The following is a 19,322-nucleotide window of genomic DNA, read 5'->3' as shown; positions in this document are numbered from 1 at the left end:
TAATAATAAAACATAATAAACCTAAAATATACAGACATTTTCGAAACATTAGTTATCCCAGTGTGGTACAAACATGCAAATTAAGAAACATTTCAAAATTCCCCTTGTCTCTCAACATTCTGATTTTGGCATTTTACGAACTGTTGTTGTTGTTTTTGGCTCGAACAGAAACATATGACATTGCCATGGTTCAGTCACTTGTGGAGCTTTCCAGTTGTCTGTTTGTTTCACTCTTTAATCAAACTCGAGGCACTTCACAGACTTTGCCTCAAATTGGAGCGATAGCTGCTTTTAATTATTCAAATTGATTCATCTAGTCACTCTCCTTCAGTGTCACCATGAGTACTGGGTAAGACTATTTTATTATTAGTGTAAAATGTTCATGTAGTCAGTTTTTAGCACTGTAATATTTTTTATTTCATTGTGCTGCTGCAGTTCGCGTTGCTCCGCGAATAAGGAGAATCAGGAGGTGGTACCGCAGATCAAAGCCCAACTGGAGGTGCTGTTTTCGGACGAACATTTGGCTGAAGATGGCTTCCTCCTCAAGCATATCCAGAAGAACAAGGACAGATTTGTGAAAATCAAGCTCCTCACCTGCTTCAAGAAGGTAAAATTTGCACGCGGCAGGTAGAATTAAAGCATTAACGTGGTGGCAGAGTAGTTAACGCTGCTACCTCACAACAAGGGAGACTGAAGTTTGATTTCTGGGCCTTGTTCATAGTTTTCAGTTTAGTGTTTATCAGAGCAATTTGAATAAAAACAAGACTAAAGCAGACACAAACCCATAATAAATCTAATATTAATTGCATTTAATTCAGTCAGTGTGAACCAACATATCTTTGCTCAAATCACTTTTTTTTTTCCAATACTGGTTGCTAATGTAAACAAATGAGAGCTCCAAAAGAAACATTAACAGCCCAAAATGATCAGTATTCGGGTGATTTTTAGCTGTAATTTCTTATAGATTAATGGATTTATGAATGGTTGGTTGCCAAATAAGTCCTCATTTGGGAAAAGCTTAACATACCAGTTAGTCCCGTTAGTGGTGCATTACATACATCACGACCAAATAGCAGCGACTGGTTAAATGATATAACATACCCGCCTACTGTCGAGCGAACTAATTCTAATGCTGCAAGGTCAGACGGTTTCCACAAAGTAAAACCCGCTGATGAATCTGGCTAATATTGTGGTTTCCTCATCAAAAACATCACTGAGTTGTGTTTTATGTCATTCACACGCAGACCCAGCATATTTAGGCTGAGTTCTTCCCTAAAACTGAAACCACTCCATATGCCTTTACTAGAGTCTGCCAAACTCTGCTGAACTAAAAATAAAAAGTAACTTGAAAAATATTGCTGAAACAGAGCATTAGGCATTTAGCATTTAGGTCTTTCGAGATGTAGACAGACTGATAATAAATGAAACGAAACACAACTCCAGGTGTATTTTTGAGAAAGTAACAACATTTTAACATGGCTTAAAGCTCAGAGTCAATTTCGTGTAATATCAGACCTGTAATAACAACTGAATTTGCTTTGTGTTTTGTCTAGATAAAAGTCTTGACTGATAACTGGTACATGACCCTCGCAGCAGCTCTCCTCTCCCCTCTACTGGAGGTGAGCTCTGAGTCCACCAAAGTACGTCGCCTGCGTCCTTACCCTGAATGGCTCCTCTGCTCCCCCACCAGCAAAAGCCTCCTTCTGTGGAACCTCCCCTCAGACTGGCTAACCCCAGCTCCCAGTAACCCCCAGAACCTCCACCCTGCCCCCACTTTACCCCAGAATCTCCTGCACAAACTCAGCTCCTATGGCACCATCACCTCCCATTGGTTACTACCTCCAGGTCAGGAGCTACCGAAAGAGCTTCAGTGCTATGCCAAACACAGGAGGGAGCTTGGTGAGTGTTTGTGCGCTGTGGTGAAGTTTGACACCCTGGCTGCGATTCGGAAAGCGTACGGCGAGCTGAGGGGGGCGGAGAATGTGCCTGCTGTGAAAAACCTAAACATTGTGACTTTGGGTTTCAGGTCTGCGTATCTTATAAACAAAGAGCAACAAATACAGAACCAAGTGGATGGGAGAGAACCAGTTGAGGTGGTTCCTGAAGTAAACGAAATGGCTGAAAATGTGGAGAAGCAAAAGAGACAAGAGGCAGTGGGTGAGGGGACACATTCGGAGTCAGGACGTACAAAGGTGCTCGTAAAGGAGTGTCTGGATGCTGGAGACTACGCCCAGGTGCCGTGCTTGTGGAGGAACAGAGTGGCTCGGCTCAAAAACCATGTGAAAGTGATACGTCATCCAAGAGGCCCAGACGGTACCAAAGGGTTTCCTGATAGAAGGAAGCCATATGCGTGAACATTTGTAGTTAAAACATATTTCAGTTTCCAATAAATTATTAGTCTAGATAATATAAATAATCTTTACTGTCCAGTCTACTTTTTTTTAATCACAGGTTTGGGGCATTACAGAGCAACTTAACAGCCTTGATACTTTGCAGTGACATCACGCTGGGGGGTGGTGCATGTATGTTTATGGTGGAATGTTCAGTAGTTATCATGTTGGCAAGAATGCACACCTTAACAAACACTGCCTGATAAGTTTTTAGACTGTCTCAACACAAAATTGATTTACACAACACATTTTTAGGAGCCTGTGATCAAAACAAGCATTCACGGTCCAGTTCAGGTGTTTGATTTTCAACAAAAAAGGTGAGAGTGACCAACTGAAAAGCTGTTGGCGAGCTGGTGACTGTAATTGTTTTTGTGTGAGAGAGTTGCACAGATCAACTCATCTGTTGTAGTTTGAGCTAAGACAGCTCTTTCTGGTCAGCTTACATTAAAACAAAACTCAGATTAAAGTCTAACAGAGCCTCAAACAGAGCAGTGCCTCCATTTACCATCACACCCCCAGGGAATGTTGATGACTTCAACTGTCATCAGTACCAATTATCCAAATGTTCATAAAACATTCTGTGTTGTCCTTTTGTCATGTGAAACAATGTTTAAGTGGAGTTAACAGCAGTTTGTTGTTTGTGTAATCTCAGTTTTAATGATGTGGCCTGCTTCACCACAGACACACACATAACTGCTTTAAGTCTGTGCTCTGAATCACTCCAGTGCTTATATCATGAGGGTGTTTCATAACCAACATGGTTTATTTAGAACCACATAAATGTCCAGTTACATTTTGTACTTCTCAATAGAGCACCTTTTGCACTATGTAATTTATCTGATGCTTGACTCAAAGAAGTTGCTTTGCTTCAAAAGTCTTGTATTTACTCAATAGAAAAAGGTGTTCTTATTCACAAAATTGCATTATTACTGTTAGCGAGGTCACCAGTCCACAGATCTGATCTATAACTTAAGCTGCCAAACCTGATCTCCATGGAGATGGTTATGTTTAAGGCCACACTGTTGAATATTCTAGAAAAACCTGCAACATCTCCATGGTGACAAGCAGGTGAAGAACCCTCCAACAGAAAGATTGCATAGTGTACCTTTAATTTGGCTACACATATTATATCTGTGTATAATTATAATATAATATAATAATTGGGTTATTTATATGTTATACCCTAATACACCAATTGAATAGCTTCCGTTACATGTGAATGATGTAGTTTCTGACATTGACCAGACGAGGGCAGCCTTTACTCGTGGTACGCACTAATAGACCGCCAACACTTGAAGTTTAATCCTCCAAATGTTTAGTTCAGCGCAAGTATTAACCACGAATACTGAAGTTGTACTTCGCCACGCACGTGAAGGGTTATTTTAAAGGTGTTTAGGTGCTGAAATCAGCCTCATTTCCAGTCAGAAACAAGCCCATACAACTCCGTCTGCCACTAATTACTGTATATTTGTATAAGGCCCAAAATGGCTTCACCTCGGTACCATTATGTCCAGAAGAAACATGTCGTCTTTCAGCAAAAGGTATGTACAAAAACTTCGCCCATTGTCTCTGGCTTTATTATGACTGACTGGTGTTTAGACTTTGGTTCTGTAAAAAGCAGGGCTGGAACGCAGGTTAACAATTAGGCCACTCACGTTACTATAATTGAATTGATGTTTTGGGTTGTACTTTTTGAGTAGATTTTCAAACATGTACTTGTACTTGTAGTGTAATTGAGTATAATTCTACCCATGTAATTGTCATTTGTTACATTTAAAGTCATATAAGTTTCTGAGTAGGCCTAAAACTTCCAATAGAAACACACGAACGGCACTACATCGCCTCCTGTGATTGACCATTAAACTGAATGATTTAAGTTTTGTACAAAAGTGCTCTAGGGTTATACTAAAATACTAAAAAGAACTTGCAAGAAGTACTTTGTGTAGTTTTTCATGTCTACTTTTTACTTAAATAGGCCTATCAGTTTGGCAACGGTATAGTACTTGCGTAGACCTGCTTGTAATCGAGTAGACGTACACTTTTCAGCCATGTTACTATACTTTTTCAGTACTCTTTCCACCTCTGATGAAAAACGCTTTTGCTTATTTAGATGGGATGACAGTGGGTTTGAAGGTGTCTTGTTCGCTCACGTAACCGCGCGTTGGGAAAGGCGCAGGCTGCAGCGCGCGGTAACAGTGGCGTCCTGAGCGCACCTCGGCTGGAGCGGCGTGTTTACAGTGTCACTGATTGAGGGCTTCCTTAAAATCTCGCCCAAAGCTAAACAGAATCTGCTCCTGTCCTCCTTACTCATCCACGCCCAATGGAAACGCTTCAGAGCATTCCCAAGAGCTGAGATGTCATTTCACTTTTGAACTTTTGAACTTCTAAAATACACAAATTCTCAGCAGTATTTATTTAGAAACAATTTATCATTCAAGTAGTCTCAATTAAAGATGCATTATGTAACTCTTTTTTTTGGAAAGCCTGGCACCTACTTGTCTCCGTAGAGATGTCATTGCTATGACTTGAAAGCCAAGTTACAGGTCAGATCTGTCATTGTGTGCAGAGGCAAGCTCACACTCAGAATGTTCGTCATGGTATTTTTGAGCAATAAACCACACGGAGCCTGGAGCGTGTGATATTTGTTCTGACAAACTTTCTCCATAACCACAAGTGAGCGTGTGCACCATCACTGTGTGTCTGAGTGTTTATATAAGATTTTAAATCCTCATGCGATGTGTGACACCCAACAATCTTATGAGAGGAAACAAAAAACAAAAAACACTGTTAAAATCGTTATATTACAGATTAGCAAAAACATTCACACACATTTTCCCAATTTGGCAATTTTTATAGGTTACTTCCTCATGGTGGTGTGAAACTAGTTATAGTCCCACCAAATTAAAGTCAAAATTAAACATAATAAAAATCTGTCACACACATTAAGATGCAGCTTACTACCCAAGTGGGGATGAGGCAGCTAAATTAATAATATTATAATGCAAATACATTGTAAAATCAAATGTAAAGAAAAAAAAAGTATCCTTATAGCTGTGGTCTCCAACCTGTATTCTCGGGAGCAACCAGTAGCTCTCCTACCCTTTTCTAAGTAGCTCACCAAGGGATTTCTGAATGTTATGTATTGCAGATAACAAGTAAAATTTGATTAATTACCATTGTAAATGTGTCATTTTGATGCGTAACTTGGTGCATTGATAAATGGATAATGGTTTATGTTTTACAAGCAACTAACTGTTCTCCATCTAAGGCTCACCATGGCTCTTACAGTTACTCAGTTTCTTTGCATCTGCTGAAATTGGTAGCTCTCTGGCATTTTTGTTTTGTAAAGGTAGCTCACTGGAGAAAAAATGTTGGAGAACCCTGCCTTATAGTGATGTTTGATGTAGGACAGACAATGGCCTGAGACAGTGATGGGAATTGTGTAACAAAGTTAGGGGCATTGGTATCATAAGAAGTATAGTACTAGTAGCAGTAATCCAGTATCAGCAAAAGTAACATGAGAAAAAATAACCCCAACTGTAGTTTCAAGTGTTGATCTGAGCAATGTACGCCTACCTTCACTTTTACTTTGGTAATAGACAGGGATGCACCAATACGATATTGGTATATCCAATACCAATATCAGCACTGATACTGAACATGTTACTGGATTGGATATCGGTCCCAAGATATCGCTTCAATTCATGTCCTGTTTTTGTATGTAAATTGATGTAATATGATGATTTACTGGACAATGTTGGCCCAAAAAACCTCATAATATTGAGAAAACCGTTCTGTATTTACTTTACATGACAAATCACAGTTGCAAAACACATTTGGATAATTGTTTACAATACATCACTTGTGTTAAAAGAAAATAAATAAAATCACCATTCTCTCGACATGAGTATCGGAACTTAAAAAGCTGAATGACTGCATCCCTAGTAACAGTTATACTACTTTGCAATAACAGTACATTCGCTGTACTTCACCCACCCTTTTTTACTCTCTGTAGATTGAAAACATGCTGCGTTATTCGTTCTGATTGTGTATACTCAAAATGTCAGAGTGCCTGTGTGACGAATACAATCACAGAAACCCTATCCTGCACAGTCTCTTCTCTAGTCAATTAACAACTCTAGTTCATTTTATTGTACCGCATTTTGTCTTTGAACACATCTGCAAGCAATATGTGTGGCTCGAGTAAATGTCAGGAAATGTTGCTGTGTTCCTCATTCAAGGCTGGAGACGGCATGAAATCCAACTCACTGGAAGCTATTATTACGTGTTTACTTAAGATTTTTCACGCCCAGTTATTAATAAGGTTTACAAGTCAAATAAGTTACCCGTCAAATTTATTAGCTGTGGAGTAGAGGAGGTTGGAGTGCACCTGTTGTCTGCACACATTGGGTATTTGGATTTTACAAGACGTCTTATAGGTCACAGTGATAAGGACCAGAGTGAAGCCTTGTGCACACTCTGGGGAAATAGCGGCACTGGTTTCGTCAACATAGGAAGAATTTGAGTTGCCACATGAGGAATTTGAAATCCTGGCACTTTAAAGAGGGTATTTTACTTCTATGGGGTATTAACTGCTAACACATAACATTTAGATCACCATGTTAACTTTTATTGTGTTCAAAATGCTATATACACCGAAAACAACGTATTATTTAGCATGTTTTATGAGTCTCTCCTCCATCTCCTCCCACATCAGCGTGCATCCTGGTAATGAATCTACTGCACATCACATCAAGTTTGTCAAGTTGCTGTGTACAGCTTTGTATCTTGCTTTTTTTATGAGCGCATGGATGATGTAACCGTTAGCAGAGTTTAAATAGGACCTGGGAGAGATCGCTAAATTACTGAAACATGCATGGGCAAGGGAAAGTTATGACATGGCAGAAAGCTTAAAAAATTGATTTTGTATAGCCTCTGTTTAAAATATTTTATAGTGCATAGCAGAGGTGGGACCAAGTCGTTTTGCAAGTCTGAAGTAACTGTCGAGTCTTTGACCTCAAGTCCAAGTCAAGTCCCGTGTCAAATATAGGCGAGTCTCGAGTCACTGGCCCATAAGTCCAAGTCAAGTCCAAGTCATCTGCTTTGAGCCTCAAGTCATTTCAGGTCTTTAAACCAAAGTACCAAATACAGCTTAGATTTTTGGAGTTTATATGAATTTTAAGCTAAATTATATTTTACTGTATTTTTATACAGTATTCATAAAAGAGTATTTACGTATATAAATGTCTTGTCAAGATTTTAGTGTGAGTCATTACAGTCAGAATAGAAAGAATTCAGATTTAAAAGTGCTTAATAACAGTTATTTTGTCATGAAAGATCATGTTTTCTGTAGTTTCTTCTGTTTTACTGTATTGTACTATATATTACTGTAGTACATTTGAGGTTACCTTTTCAGTTACATCCAAAGTAAGAAACAGAGAAGTAGGAGGGACATGTTCCAGTTTGTTCCTGTAAAATTCAGCACCACATTTATCAAATGTAAAGAGAAAAGTATTTTCAAAAAACATATATTTTTAGAAGAAGCATCAAGTCTTCTCAAGTCAGCCCTCAAATCTGAGTCAAGTCCTGAGTCAATGATCTTCAAGTCAGAATATAAGTAGCCTGTTTAGTTCTACCAATTCATCAACAAGTATAAAGACGTCATCCAAATACTTCAGTGTAAATTAAATTGCTGAAAATACTATTTGAGTACTGCGGTCTGACCAGCAGCATTCAACAAGTCTACAAAACATACATCAGTGGTGCACAATGTAACTTTTCTTTGCCTGAATTGTTCCGTAATATGGCATTAAACGTGTCCATCTTGCATTTATTATTCAATTACTTATGTCTTATAGCTTAAAAGAATAGTTTTTGTGAGCTGGCTCGTGGTCATTTCTCCTCTCCACAGACCTGACCTAAGACCTGAAACTTGACCTGGTGGCGCCACATGCTTGTCTCCATGACGACAGGTGTAATGTATCGTGGAACATTTGGGGCAGTAACAATAATAGCAATAACATCTCCACTCACCCATAGTTGGAAGAGTAGAAAAAAAACGGCATACCTATATTTATTTTGAAGCTGAACCCTCCTCGGTGAATGACGTTTTGCCACTTAAGTTAAAAATAATAATAATTTCATCACATATTTTTGAAAATGTTCTCCAATAAGAGTAATTAAGAACTTGTAAAAAAGTGAATCAGTGTCTGGTTCCTCCCCACGTATCTCAATCTGGCTCACTGATTTCATTTGTGTATCATTTGGCCCGAGGACACGAGAATGACTCACTGCGTTAGAATGAGATATTTGTGAACTATTTGCTTCCTGTTGCAGCGCTAACTTTTGTACTCTCTCTTTTTCCAAGTGTCTGATTTTGGACTTGAATTTCGAAGTCTATCTTTCTGTTATTACAATTTGCTTTTGGCTGACTTAAAAAGCACCTGTGATCCTGCTGCTCCCTCTGCCTTAGGATTGCTTCACTACTCCTTTGTTTACATACGGCTGACCCTCCACACCTGACGCATTTCCTCCATAGATGTTGTGTTTATTTAGATTGCAGTCTGGAGTGCCTGATACCTTCCAAAAGCACGGCCATCTGCTCCTCGTTTGCAGCTTTTGGGGCTCAAGCTCAGGGGTTAGTATTGGACAAGACATTGAACATGAGATAGTCAACAAAAACAACGCATCAGCCGTGGTTTTATCCGCCGCCAAAACACGAATTGAACCCTTAAGCTATAGTCTTCGCTGTGATAATGCTATTTATCTGGACTTAGCGCTTTTTCTCTAATTCCTCGCTAAAAGATTGGAAAAGGCTTCGACAGGCCCTATTTACACGAGCACTTATCTCCCCGCAATTAAGACTATTACGAGTGCGGGTTCTGCTTAGAGTGGCAGAAGTTGTAGTAATAGACTTGAAGTTGTTATGATAGTAGGAGTAAGTTGAAAGTGATGGTAGAATATTAGAAAAGCAGCAGTAGTCGTAGTCGTAGTCATAGTCGTAGTAGTAGTAGTAGTAGTAGTAGTAGCAGCAATAGTGGTGTGGGTTCTACTTAGTGTGGCAGTAGTTGTAGTAAGAGACTTTAAGAAACTTAAAGTTGTTATGATAATAGTAGCAAGTTGGAAATTATAGTAGAATATTAGAAATTAGATGTAGTAGTAATAAGGCCTGTTATGGTAGTTACTATTTTAACTTATCACTCAATACAATACACAACATATAGAACAGTATAGTTTTGGGGGTCAGTATTTATTGTGTGTACATTTTCTTTACACTATTGGGAACTTTTTGGTAATTTTTTTGGCTGTATGTGTATAAGATTTGTAGCCAGGCTTGTGCCACCTTGTGCCTCTCCAGCGACTAGGTCAGGAATCGGAATACACTAGACGATTTGCAAGAACCCCAGAAGTTGTAGACTGTGCACCGGCCAATCAGCGAAGAGCTGTGAAGCCATGACATCAAACTCAAGCGACTATCTGGGTTCCTTTTGTGGTACAGCACAACAGTAAAGCGGCCGAGATGGATGTAGATGAAGCCATAGATTCTGTGTTGGCAACGATTCCCGAGATCGAGGATTTAAAGTTGAATTTTATCAAGGGGAAAAACATTATTGCCCTTCTTCCTACAGGATTTGGCGCATTACATATGTCACAACCAAATAGCAGTGATTGCTTAAATAAAAAAATACCTGCCTACCATCGAGTGAACGAACCCTAATGCTGCGAGGTCAGACCGTTTCCACGAAGTGAAATCGGCTGATGAATCAGGCTATAAGATTTGAGCCATAGAAGGTTGAATCAATAATTTCTATGATTCACAGTACTTCAGTGTTTCATCTGCTTTTTATTTATTGCAGCTCATGGTTTTTTAATAATATTGTAGGTTTAGAATAGTTTTTGTGGTTTAAATTTGCTCTTGGGTTATTGTGTGAGTGGCAAAAAACTAGATTCAATATTATTTTTTACCATCTTTTTTTCAGCAATATACCATGTTTTGAATTTTGTTATCGAGACAGGCCTAGTAATAATAGAAGTAGCAGTAGTAATAGTACTAATAGCATCAGGAGTAGTAGTGAGTAAAGTAGTGATTGCAATAATTGCAGTTAATTTTGACTAATATTTTCATTCTGTGTGTATACCTTTACACATGTATTATTAGTCAAGAAACACTTTTTTTTAACAGATCTGTGTATTTTCTGTGTCCATCCCAAGAAGTTCAAAATGTGATAGATGGAACCAAATTTTTTTTTAGTCAATATTCATCGTGTGGACTTTTTCTTTGTGCTAATGAAAAACCATTTGTTATTTGGGCTATTAAAAAAATAACTTAGAACTACTAAATAGCACTACTAAACTAAGGCTTTCATTCTGGTATTTATTTATTGCAGCTCATGTTTTTTAAGGATATTCAAGTTGGGATAATCCTACTTCAGTATTATTGAGTTGGTATAAATGAGTTTCAATACTATAATGTATCGTCTATAATTCGTTCAGCAATATATCGCACTTCAAAATTTGTTACTGTGACAGGCCTTGTCCTAGGTAGAACATCCGAAGTAAAATCTTTGTGAAATAAATATGCCAATCTTAGACTTAGACAAACTTTATTGATCCATAAGGGAAAGGAAAGAATTTAAAAAATATAAATGGTAATAAATAAGACATAATTATATAAATGTATATGTACAGTCCCTGCAAACTAGGAGACAGTACTGTTGAACAAGTAATTTTAGTTTTGCAATACTCTTACATAAGAAATACCAGGCACACCACAGACAAATGCTAAATCTGAAAATATGATTTGTTGTTTTGGTTTTATTTTATTAGTGCTTGGGCCCTGCTTAAGATGGCAGACTTGCTGGTGGCAGAAGGTAAAATGTGTAAGCCGGGCCAAAGCATCCTTTAGTGCTCCCGGTGCTCGAGCCAGGGAGATTATCATGTCAGGAGTAATCCGACTCGGCCCACAAGCACAACTACGGAGGAGGAGCAACAGTTGAACAGGGGGGAGGCAGACGCATGCATCACAGAGAAGCTGAGACACACACAGAGAGAGAAAGAACAGGCAATAGCTCTCCCTCTTCACCCTAAAACCATCAGGCATCAAGAAGCGGGACCTGTAGAGCTAAGGGTTGTAGCTGAAGGACTAAAGGAATCTGAAAGAATCAACTTCACAAGCTTGGACTTTTTGGAGATCGCAAATTGACGAACAGAAGTTTGGACATTTTTACCTTTTTGAGACAATTTATCCGAAAACATTAATGGATTTAAAACACAACCTTGAGGTACGCCAAAAAAAGGAATCTTAATGTTTGCCACTTCTGGAAATATGGTGAAACAACTTTAGATTGTTTTTTTTCTTTTGGAGTGAAGTTAGTATATCTCCCGTGTTATTTGTGTGATGGTTGGCATGACAACAACAACAAGCCCTGTGGATGGAGATGGTGGACTTACGAGAGAAGCACTTGTCGCCCGTGGAGGTCAGCTGAACGAAGACGCCACGCAGCTAAGTCTGGATTAGCCGGCCGAACGGTAAGGACACCGCATCTTCTTTTGTTAGTTTAAGCCAAGGCAGATTATGGCGGCAAAGGCGTTAGTCAGTTAGTTAGTTAGCTACCTATCTAGGTGGCAGCGATGAAGGAAGGATGCTGGTTCGGCTGGCGCTTGAAGAGTCTGAGTGGCGGAAAACCCACGTTGGATTAGTTCTATCAACAAGCAGACTCCTTTTCCTGGAAGTCAAGAGCAGCACTGACACGAAATGTTTGCAGAAAGAGATTGTGACATGCAGGTTTAAGGGAGACCGCAGAAAGAAAGGACCACTCTCGTTTTCACAGTCAAAGTTTGTTTTGTCAGAGTGGGGACCCTGTCACCTCTCCAACATGCTGGTGCAGCTCATTATCATGGGTAATTGCTCTCTTAAGTGCTGCCTGGATTTCTTCACTTGGGCACAGTTTGGACAGTTTCCCAAATGCTCCTATGAATATTTAACAGGGCACACAATTCAGGAGTTTTTGTGTAATTCGTCTTAGTACGGTCTTGACTAATGAGATTGGGTTAGGAATGGATTGTGGCATATTCCAAATCAACAAATTAGCTAACCTAGAATTGGTCATTTTACATTTACAAGAAATACAGATCTTGCCTTTGTCTGACTAAACAAATAAAATGAAAGGAATATACTAAGTACCTATGAAGAATTACTTGGATTTAAATGAGTAGTACTGTGAGCATATTAAGTCTTGTGGATTTTGTTGATAGGCAATTTATCATTTAAATTATGCAAAATGGAACTAAGTAGATAGTGGATATAGTAAGTGATGATCCCTCTCTCTAAGCCCATATCATATGTAGAGATTATACAGAATTGAGCAGAGCCACAGGGAGGCCGGATAAAGGTTAAGCCTAAAGTCGACTTTCATAACAACTTTTCATCACTTCTTTCCTTAATCTATACCCTTGCAAACGCGCAGCTAATAGTTATGGGAAACCGAGATCTTATATTGTAAACTGCCATATTTCAAATGTTTGTACTTGCTTCTGCTTGCTCGGATGGGGCATATTTTTAAAAGCTTGCGTTCAATTCAACTTGTGCCAGGTGGCCGTCAAACTTTGGTTGCTCCAACACAAACATGTTAACATTCATTTGGAGGCGTTGCCCTTTGACAAATGAACATGCACAACAGACACTTTAGGAAGAAATTAAAAATGCTAGAGAAGTGACGAGACTACTGTGTGGGTTAGGGTTTTTTAAAAGCATGGGAAACCTACGTGGACTCATGCTTTAAGCTCTTTGCAACGGGCAAAGTGTCAAAAGTGCACTATAATGGTATCTTCGTTGCACCTTAATTCTACGTCTTAACAACTTGCTGTACTGAACTCTTAGGTCACTGGATTAATCTGCATAAATCCGCTATAAAGGCGCTATTGTAGGCTTCTAGAATAAATTGAAACCTTTTTAACTCCTCAGCCGCTTCTCCAAGATTTGATGAGACGCTTAAGTGCTGTCACGGTTAAAATTTGCTCAATATGCGTGAAAGAATTATCGGTATCTTTCCATTTTAGACACACATGTTTTTCCGCATTTCACTTTCAATAAAAAAAACCCAGCAGAATCGTGTCTTTCCAGGAACCCGCTTGTTTTAATTATGTTACGGTGACAGAGCACGGGCCAACGTAAGTGATTGCCCAGTAAAAATTACAATGGGGTCTAGTCTGAACGATAGCAGTTGCATTTGGAGTATGCTAAGATTTTTCCAAAACTACCTCAGGAAATCCATTTTATTTTATGACCACTTGGACCACCCGGACGTCAGAACAACAAATCTATGTGATCACTTGATTCTGAAGCTGTACTTTGGTGGTAAAGTTTATAAATTTTCAGTGGAATTTATTTTGATAGACCTAAGTGGGTAATCTCATTTGAACAACTGCAGCCTATATAAGACTAATTGTGGGTAACTGACTTGTATAAAGCAATTATGTTTGTATTATTGTTTATATCCTAGTGACCACCTCATAAAACACAAACAGTTGGGCAAGTCCGTGGCATAAATGCAAGAATTCAAAGTTTTAATAATGAACTAACCAACTTAATTACTTACTGACGCTTTTCCATTTTTGCAGGCTTTGGGGCTTATATACCATGTAATACAAAACTTTAAAATCTAAGCCTAATGTTTATTTTTTTCATTGTTTCAGTCGATTATGCAACAAATACAGACTTAACGTCACTCACATTTTGTAAATCAACTTGAATTAGAACAATTGTGGGACTAACTCTAACCCTAACTATCCTAATTGAAATGGGCACTGTTTAAATGCAGTACAACAGTGTGGAGCAGATGCACTGTTTTTGTAGTTTATAAAAGTTCTTTGCACAGTATTTCAGAATAAAAGTGAATTATATTATGTTTAATTTATTTGTTAGTGTTCGTTTAACCATGGGTGTTTTAAATATGACTAGCTTTAATAGGAAGGGCATCTGGTAGAAAACTCTGCCAAACCACCATGTGACTGGTTTGCTGTGGTGACCCTTGACCCAAAAGCTCAGTCAAATCACAGAATAAAGGCATGGTGCGTAATTAGTTTTCATTAGTCTATTTTTTGTCCACCCTTTTTTCATTGTTATTTCATTTGTACTATTAGACTTATTTGTTGAAACTACTTTATTACTTATTTCGTGGAAATAGCGATGGAGTTACTTAGCATCATTATTGCATACTTTTGTTGTTGTTGTTTCCCCCATTTTACTGGTTCTTATTAAATTACTAATTATCTGCGCAAACTCAGTGGTATATAGTAACCTTATGTACCCGTAGCACGCCACTTTGTTATTGAGGTTAATTTTATGTATTTTTAAGAACAGCTTGACATTTGCTCACTAATAAGATTTGACAATGTAATGCAATAAGAATAAGTGTATGCTCAATTGTTTTTGAAGTTTTCATGTTGTACAAACCATCCATCCATCGCCACCACGTGTTGAATTCACTTTTAATCATTTTGGAAGCTGTGGTTTGGCAGCCATATTGCATTTCTGAGTGGCAAAGAATAACATAGTAACCAATTTTGTGGTTTTGTGTTTCATGTCATGCTAGATGGTTCCTTGCACTAATTGTTTTTATGTCAGAAAAATTTTTTGCGCTTTTTATTTACGCTCTTATACTTTCCCTCACTTTCCATATAGGTTTTCATTAGATCGAAAAGCAAAAGGCTACCGGTAGCTTGCAAACTGGAGTTAGCTTGCGTCGTTGGATTAGCACCTCCACCAACACTGCGGCCAGGTGTTAACCCACGTGACTGCAGATAAAGCCGAGAGGCATTAGTGCTAATCCTGACCTGATCTTTGGAATATGTCCCTATTACCTCCACAAGCACTCTTACGCCTGTCACCTCCCACTACTTTCTTAAACTGCCATATATATTGTGTTTTAGCCACTGAAATTTTTCCGAAATTACATTTATGCAACGCTGTGCTAATGCTAATTATTTTGGTGGGTGGATTTTCATAGAATCACGTTCGTCTGTCCACCTGTCTTCGGTCTATCTACTAAAATATACACGAGTCAGTGAAAACAGTTAGCAGCAAATTAGTTTTAGTTGTTAAAACATGAAACGCGCTCTGTCACTGCATTGTGTTATTATTACTTTATGCAAATGAATTATTTTAGATGTGGTTAGGTTACTTAGCTGGATGCTACAGTTACGACTGGACCAGTTTTGACCTTTTTGACCGTAGCCATTAGGCGTATATGAGGGTACAAAGGTTGTCCAAGGTATAGAAAATCAGATTCTATCCATCCATTCATTTTCTTCCGCTTATCCGAGGTCAGGTCGCGGGGGCAGCAGTCTAAGCAGGGACTCTTCCTTCACCCCGGACACTTCTTCCAGCTCCTCCGGGGAAACCCGAGGCGTTCCCAGGCCAGCTGAGAGTCATAGTCCCTCCAGCATGTCTTGGGTCTTCCCCAGGGCCTCCTCCCAGTGGGACGTGCCCGGAACACCAGTCGAGGGAGGCTCCCAGGAGGCATCCGGAACAGATGCCTGAGCCACCTCAGCTGCTCCTCTTGACGTGGAGGAGCAACAGCTCTACTCCGAGCTCATCCCATGTGACTGAGTTCCTCACTCTGTCTCTAACGGAGCGCCCAGCCACCCTGTGGAGGAAACTCATTTCGATTACTTGTATCTGCAATCTTGTCCTTTTGGTCAATACCCAAAGCTCATGACCATAGGTGAGAGAAGGAACATAGACTGACCAGTAAATCAAGAGCTTTGCCTTTCAGCTCCTTTCAGCTCAGCTCCCTCTTCACCACAACCGTCCAATACAGCGACCACATCTCTGCCGACGCTGCACCGATCCGCCTGTCAATCTCACACTCCATTCTCCCCTTACTACCTCCTCCTGACTCGAGGAGTTCAATCAGATACTAATCAATAAACCTAGTATCGAATCTAGATGCTCATTTGAGCAGGTATTGATACTAAAATAGTCACATTCATGGGACAGAAATGAACTTTTCCTGAATAGAATGAAGAACTATGGACCACTATGGGACCTACCTGGATGACTGAGGGATTACGCAGATATAAGGCCACAGTATAAAAGAAAGCACTACGATTTAATATTGAAAATCACATTCTATTGATTACATTTTTTTTTTTTTTTAGGATCATTGTGGTATTCCAATCATTATTCAGTATAAAGACTATTACTTAGTATCGAAATCAAGTTTGAAATTTTAGTGTCATGACAACTCTAGTCTATATATTTTCTTGATATTTTTCGAAGTTTGTTCTTTGGCTACGTAACACTCACATCATCCAATCACCTCCACTTTATTCCACAAATGGTTCCACCCCTTTACAAATGTATTCAACAAGATGCATTCCAGATTGATCCAACATGCTAACTCCGAGCTACCATTATATCAATCTGGATTTTATCAGGCTTTTCCCTAGGCCTCCCTAAGTGAACTTTCACTAGGAGAATCGACAAGATTTTCTGGGACTCGTTCCAACAGCCTACAGTAGATAATTTCTCTGCTTGAAGCTCAGGTATTTCGTGGGGTGTGTTCTAATAGTAGCGTCTTATTGGGAGGAGCTAACACACCTTTACTTCAGCTATACGATATTGTACGTAGATGTTGAGTATACAGAGATTGTGAAATAGTGGATAGGGAGACTCTTGGATATCTCTTATGTAATTTGGATTATCTCCAGTTATATGATGGTGCGGTCGGGACCTGATACGCACCCTGCATGTGAAGTGGCTGTCTGGACAACAATGGAAGGTTAGACTACAAACCTGCGATAATGGGAGCTTGGGAAAAGTAAAGTTGTGCAATGCTACTGAGTGTTTACAGTGAGTCATAGGCGGCCAAGTTGGTGGAGACAACGTATGGGAAAAAATGTGGCAAGACATAAGAGTTGGAAATATGCTTTTTTTCTTTGCACAACAAAGCTCTTGATTCAAGTAGCCGTTATCTTCTGTGGTAGCAATTATGTAGGACTGGTCAAGCTGCGAGCTATGTGACAAGAAAGCCATACAGTACACTGTCTGGGCACTTCATTCATAAGGGTCGACCGCAAATGCCTCTCAGATGTCTCCAGTTTGTCTGATATAGGCTTGTCCGTGCCATTGCAGTGACACATTGACAGCTTACTACTACTGTATATCCGCTCTGACCTCATTTTCAATCAAAAACTGAAACTTGGATCACGCATGTTAGCACAATGTGATCTTTGAAAGCATGTCCAGCTGTGAGGATGTATGCGAAGCTCCAGGCACAATATCAGAGGAATTAGGTCTGCAAAAATTTGTGAACTGAACTGATAAAGTAATACAAGAATCAAGTGCATTTCAGAACGTGGTTGTATATCCCCGGCCTGGACTGTACAGGCTCCATCATACCAGGGTATGTTTTGGCCTAGGCCAGTTTAGACTCCAGGTACATTATGGTCTAGGCCTATTCATTCCTCCCTAATTCAGATTATACACCCAGGATAACTTTTCCCTGAGATAAGTTTAGTGTGGGAAGTTAAATAATTGTTGTACTCAGGGCTCCTTGTGGTTTAAAATTGCAATGCTGTCAAAACTGACCCTACTGAGATCACGTCATAGTATAAATATGGGTTAATTGCAGGCTGTTTTTTTGTCATGGGATTTGAAAATGTTAACTATAGTTGTTGCTTGTTGGATGTTTAGTTGATTAGTAAAGTTAATATTTGATATGAACACATTCTTTCCCTCATTCTCAGGCTGGCCTGTTGCCTGTATCTGGAACTCAGAGATAAATTATATAATTATAGAAAAGCAGAAAAAAGAAAGAAAGAAAAAAAAAAACATGCAATGGAACTCAACAACAAAACATAATAGTATCTGACATTAAATATGCAAATAATCATTTCTTGTTTTATATTGCTCCATTCCACCAAAGCAAGTTCCTAGTTTGTGAAGTCTGTTCACTGACAGTAAAACTTATTCTGATTCTAATAATTAACGATTAAGGAAATATACCAAATCTAAAAGCAAAAGCAATATTTCCACACTAAACATACAAACTATAAACTAAAATTTAAAGCAAATACAAGGCAATATTGACAATCATGACATCTACATGTATAGGACAAGTTTTAAAAAAGCTAAATCTTGTATTGCTTTTGTTCTTCTTGACCAGCTCATCATCGTAAATTATTGAATAAATAAGTAAATACATTTAGGAACCTTGAGGCCTAATTAACACACATGAGACTGACAAATAGAGGGGTATAGTCTGTCTCAGAAGGTATAGTCTGGCCTAGGAGAGGTTACCCACGGTCACTGTTCCCTGGGGTTAGTCTGGGCTGGGTTACACCTGTACTAGACTTTAATATTAAAATACTGCATATTTAATCCTTTGCAGAGGACACCCTATTGTGTAAATGATTGCAGCCCCTGCAGTTTGACAATTGCACCAACTCAAAACACACACACATATAGTATTGGCACCAGAGAATTCCTTTTACATGCTCCGGTACAGAAAAAAACAATCTTGCGAGAATGTCTTCAATCACTGTCACTGCCCAGGTAGACACTTGCTCGACAGCCAGATAGTTACAATACAATGGCATAGTTCTGCACCTACTCCGAAAATTAATGCACATTTTCACACATGCCTAAGCTGTCTTCTTTATCTTCTTGGGACATGCATTTTGTCCAAAGTTGAATAGATGATTTTGTTGCCTTTGCTCTGGGCCTCCGCAGCTTGTCGGGAGCATGCTTGGGCACATCAGTGAGACGGGTAGACGGTTTGCAGCTGCCGGAGTGTTCTTTGCGAATCATCTGTACTTTTATGTGTGTATTTGTGGATGGCTTTTCCTCCTGCTCTCAGCTCCCGGGGGACTCCAAGCATTTGTTCTGTCAGGAAGGCCTCCTGTCTTTCCGCTGCGCTCCTAAGAAAA

General features: G+C 39.2%; 1 protein-coding gene across 1 annotated transcript; it reads left to right on the top strand.

The window, feature by feature from the left end:
- Positions 1–247: 247 nt before the first annotated feature.
- Positions 248–2,354, top strand: LOC110164116 (la-related protein 6-like). The gene is made up of 3 exons (XM_020929143.2): positions 248–349; positions 436–607; positions 1,554–2,354. Exons 1-3 carry the CDS (start codon positions 339–341, stop codon positions 2,352–2,354), a joined length of 984 nt encoding a protein of 327 aa, XP_020784802.2. The 5' UTR covers positions 248–338.
- Positions 2,355–19,322: the final 16,968 nt, after the last annotated feature.

This window comes from Boleophthalmus pectinirostris, unplaced genomic scaffold, assembly GCF_026225935.1.
Source record: "Boleophthalmus pectinirostris isolate CB_2022bp ecotype Guang Dong unplaced genomic scaffold, ASM2622593v1 HiC_scaffold_16, whole genome shotgun sequence".
Lineage (NCBI taxonomy): Eukaryota > Metazoa > Chordata > Actinopteri > Gobiiformes > Gobiidae > Boleophthalmus > Boleophthalmus pectinirostris.
This window is presented reverse-complemented; position numbering and strand designations above follow the sequence as displayed.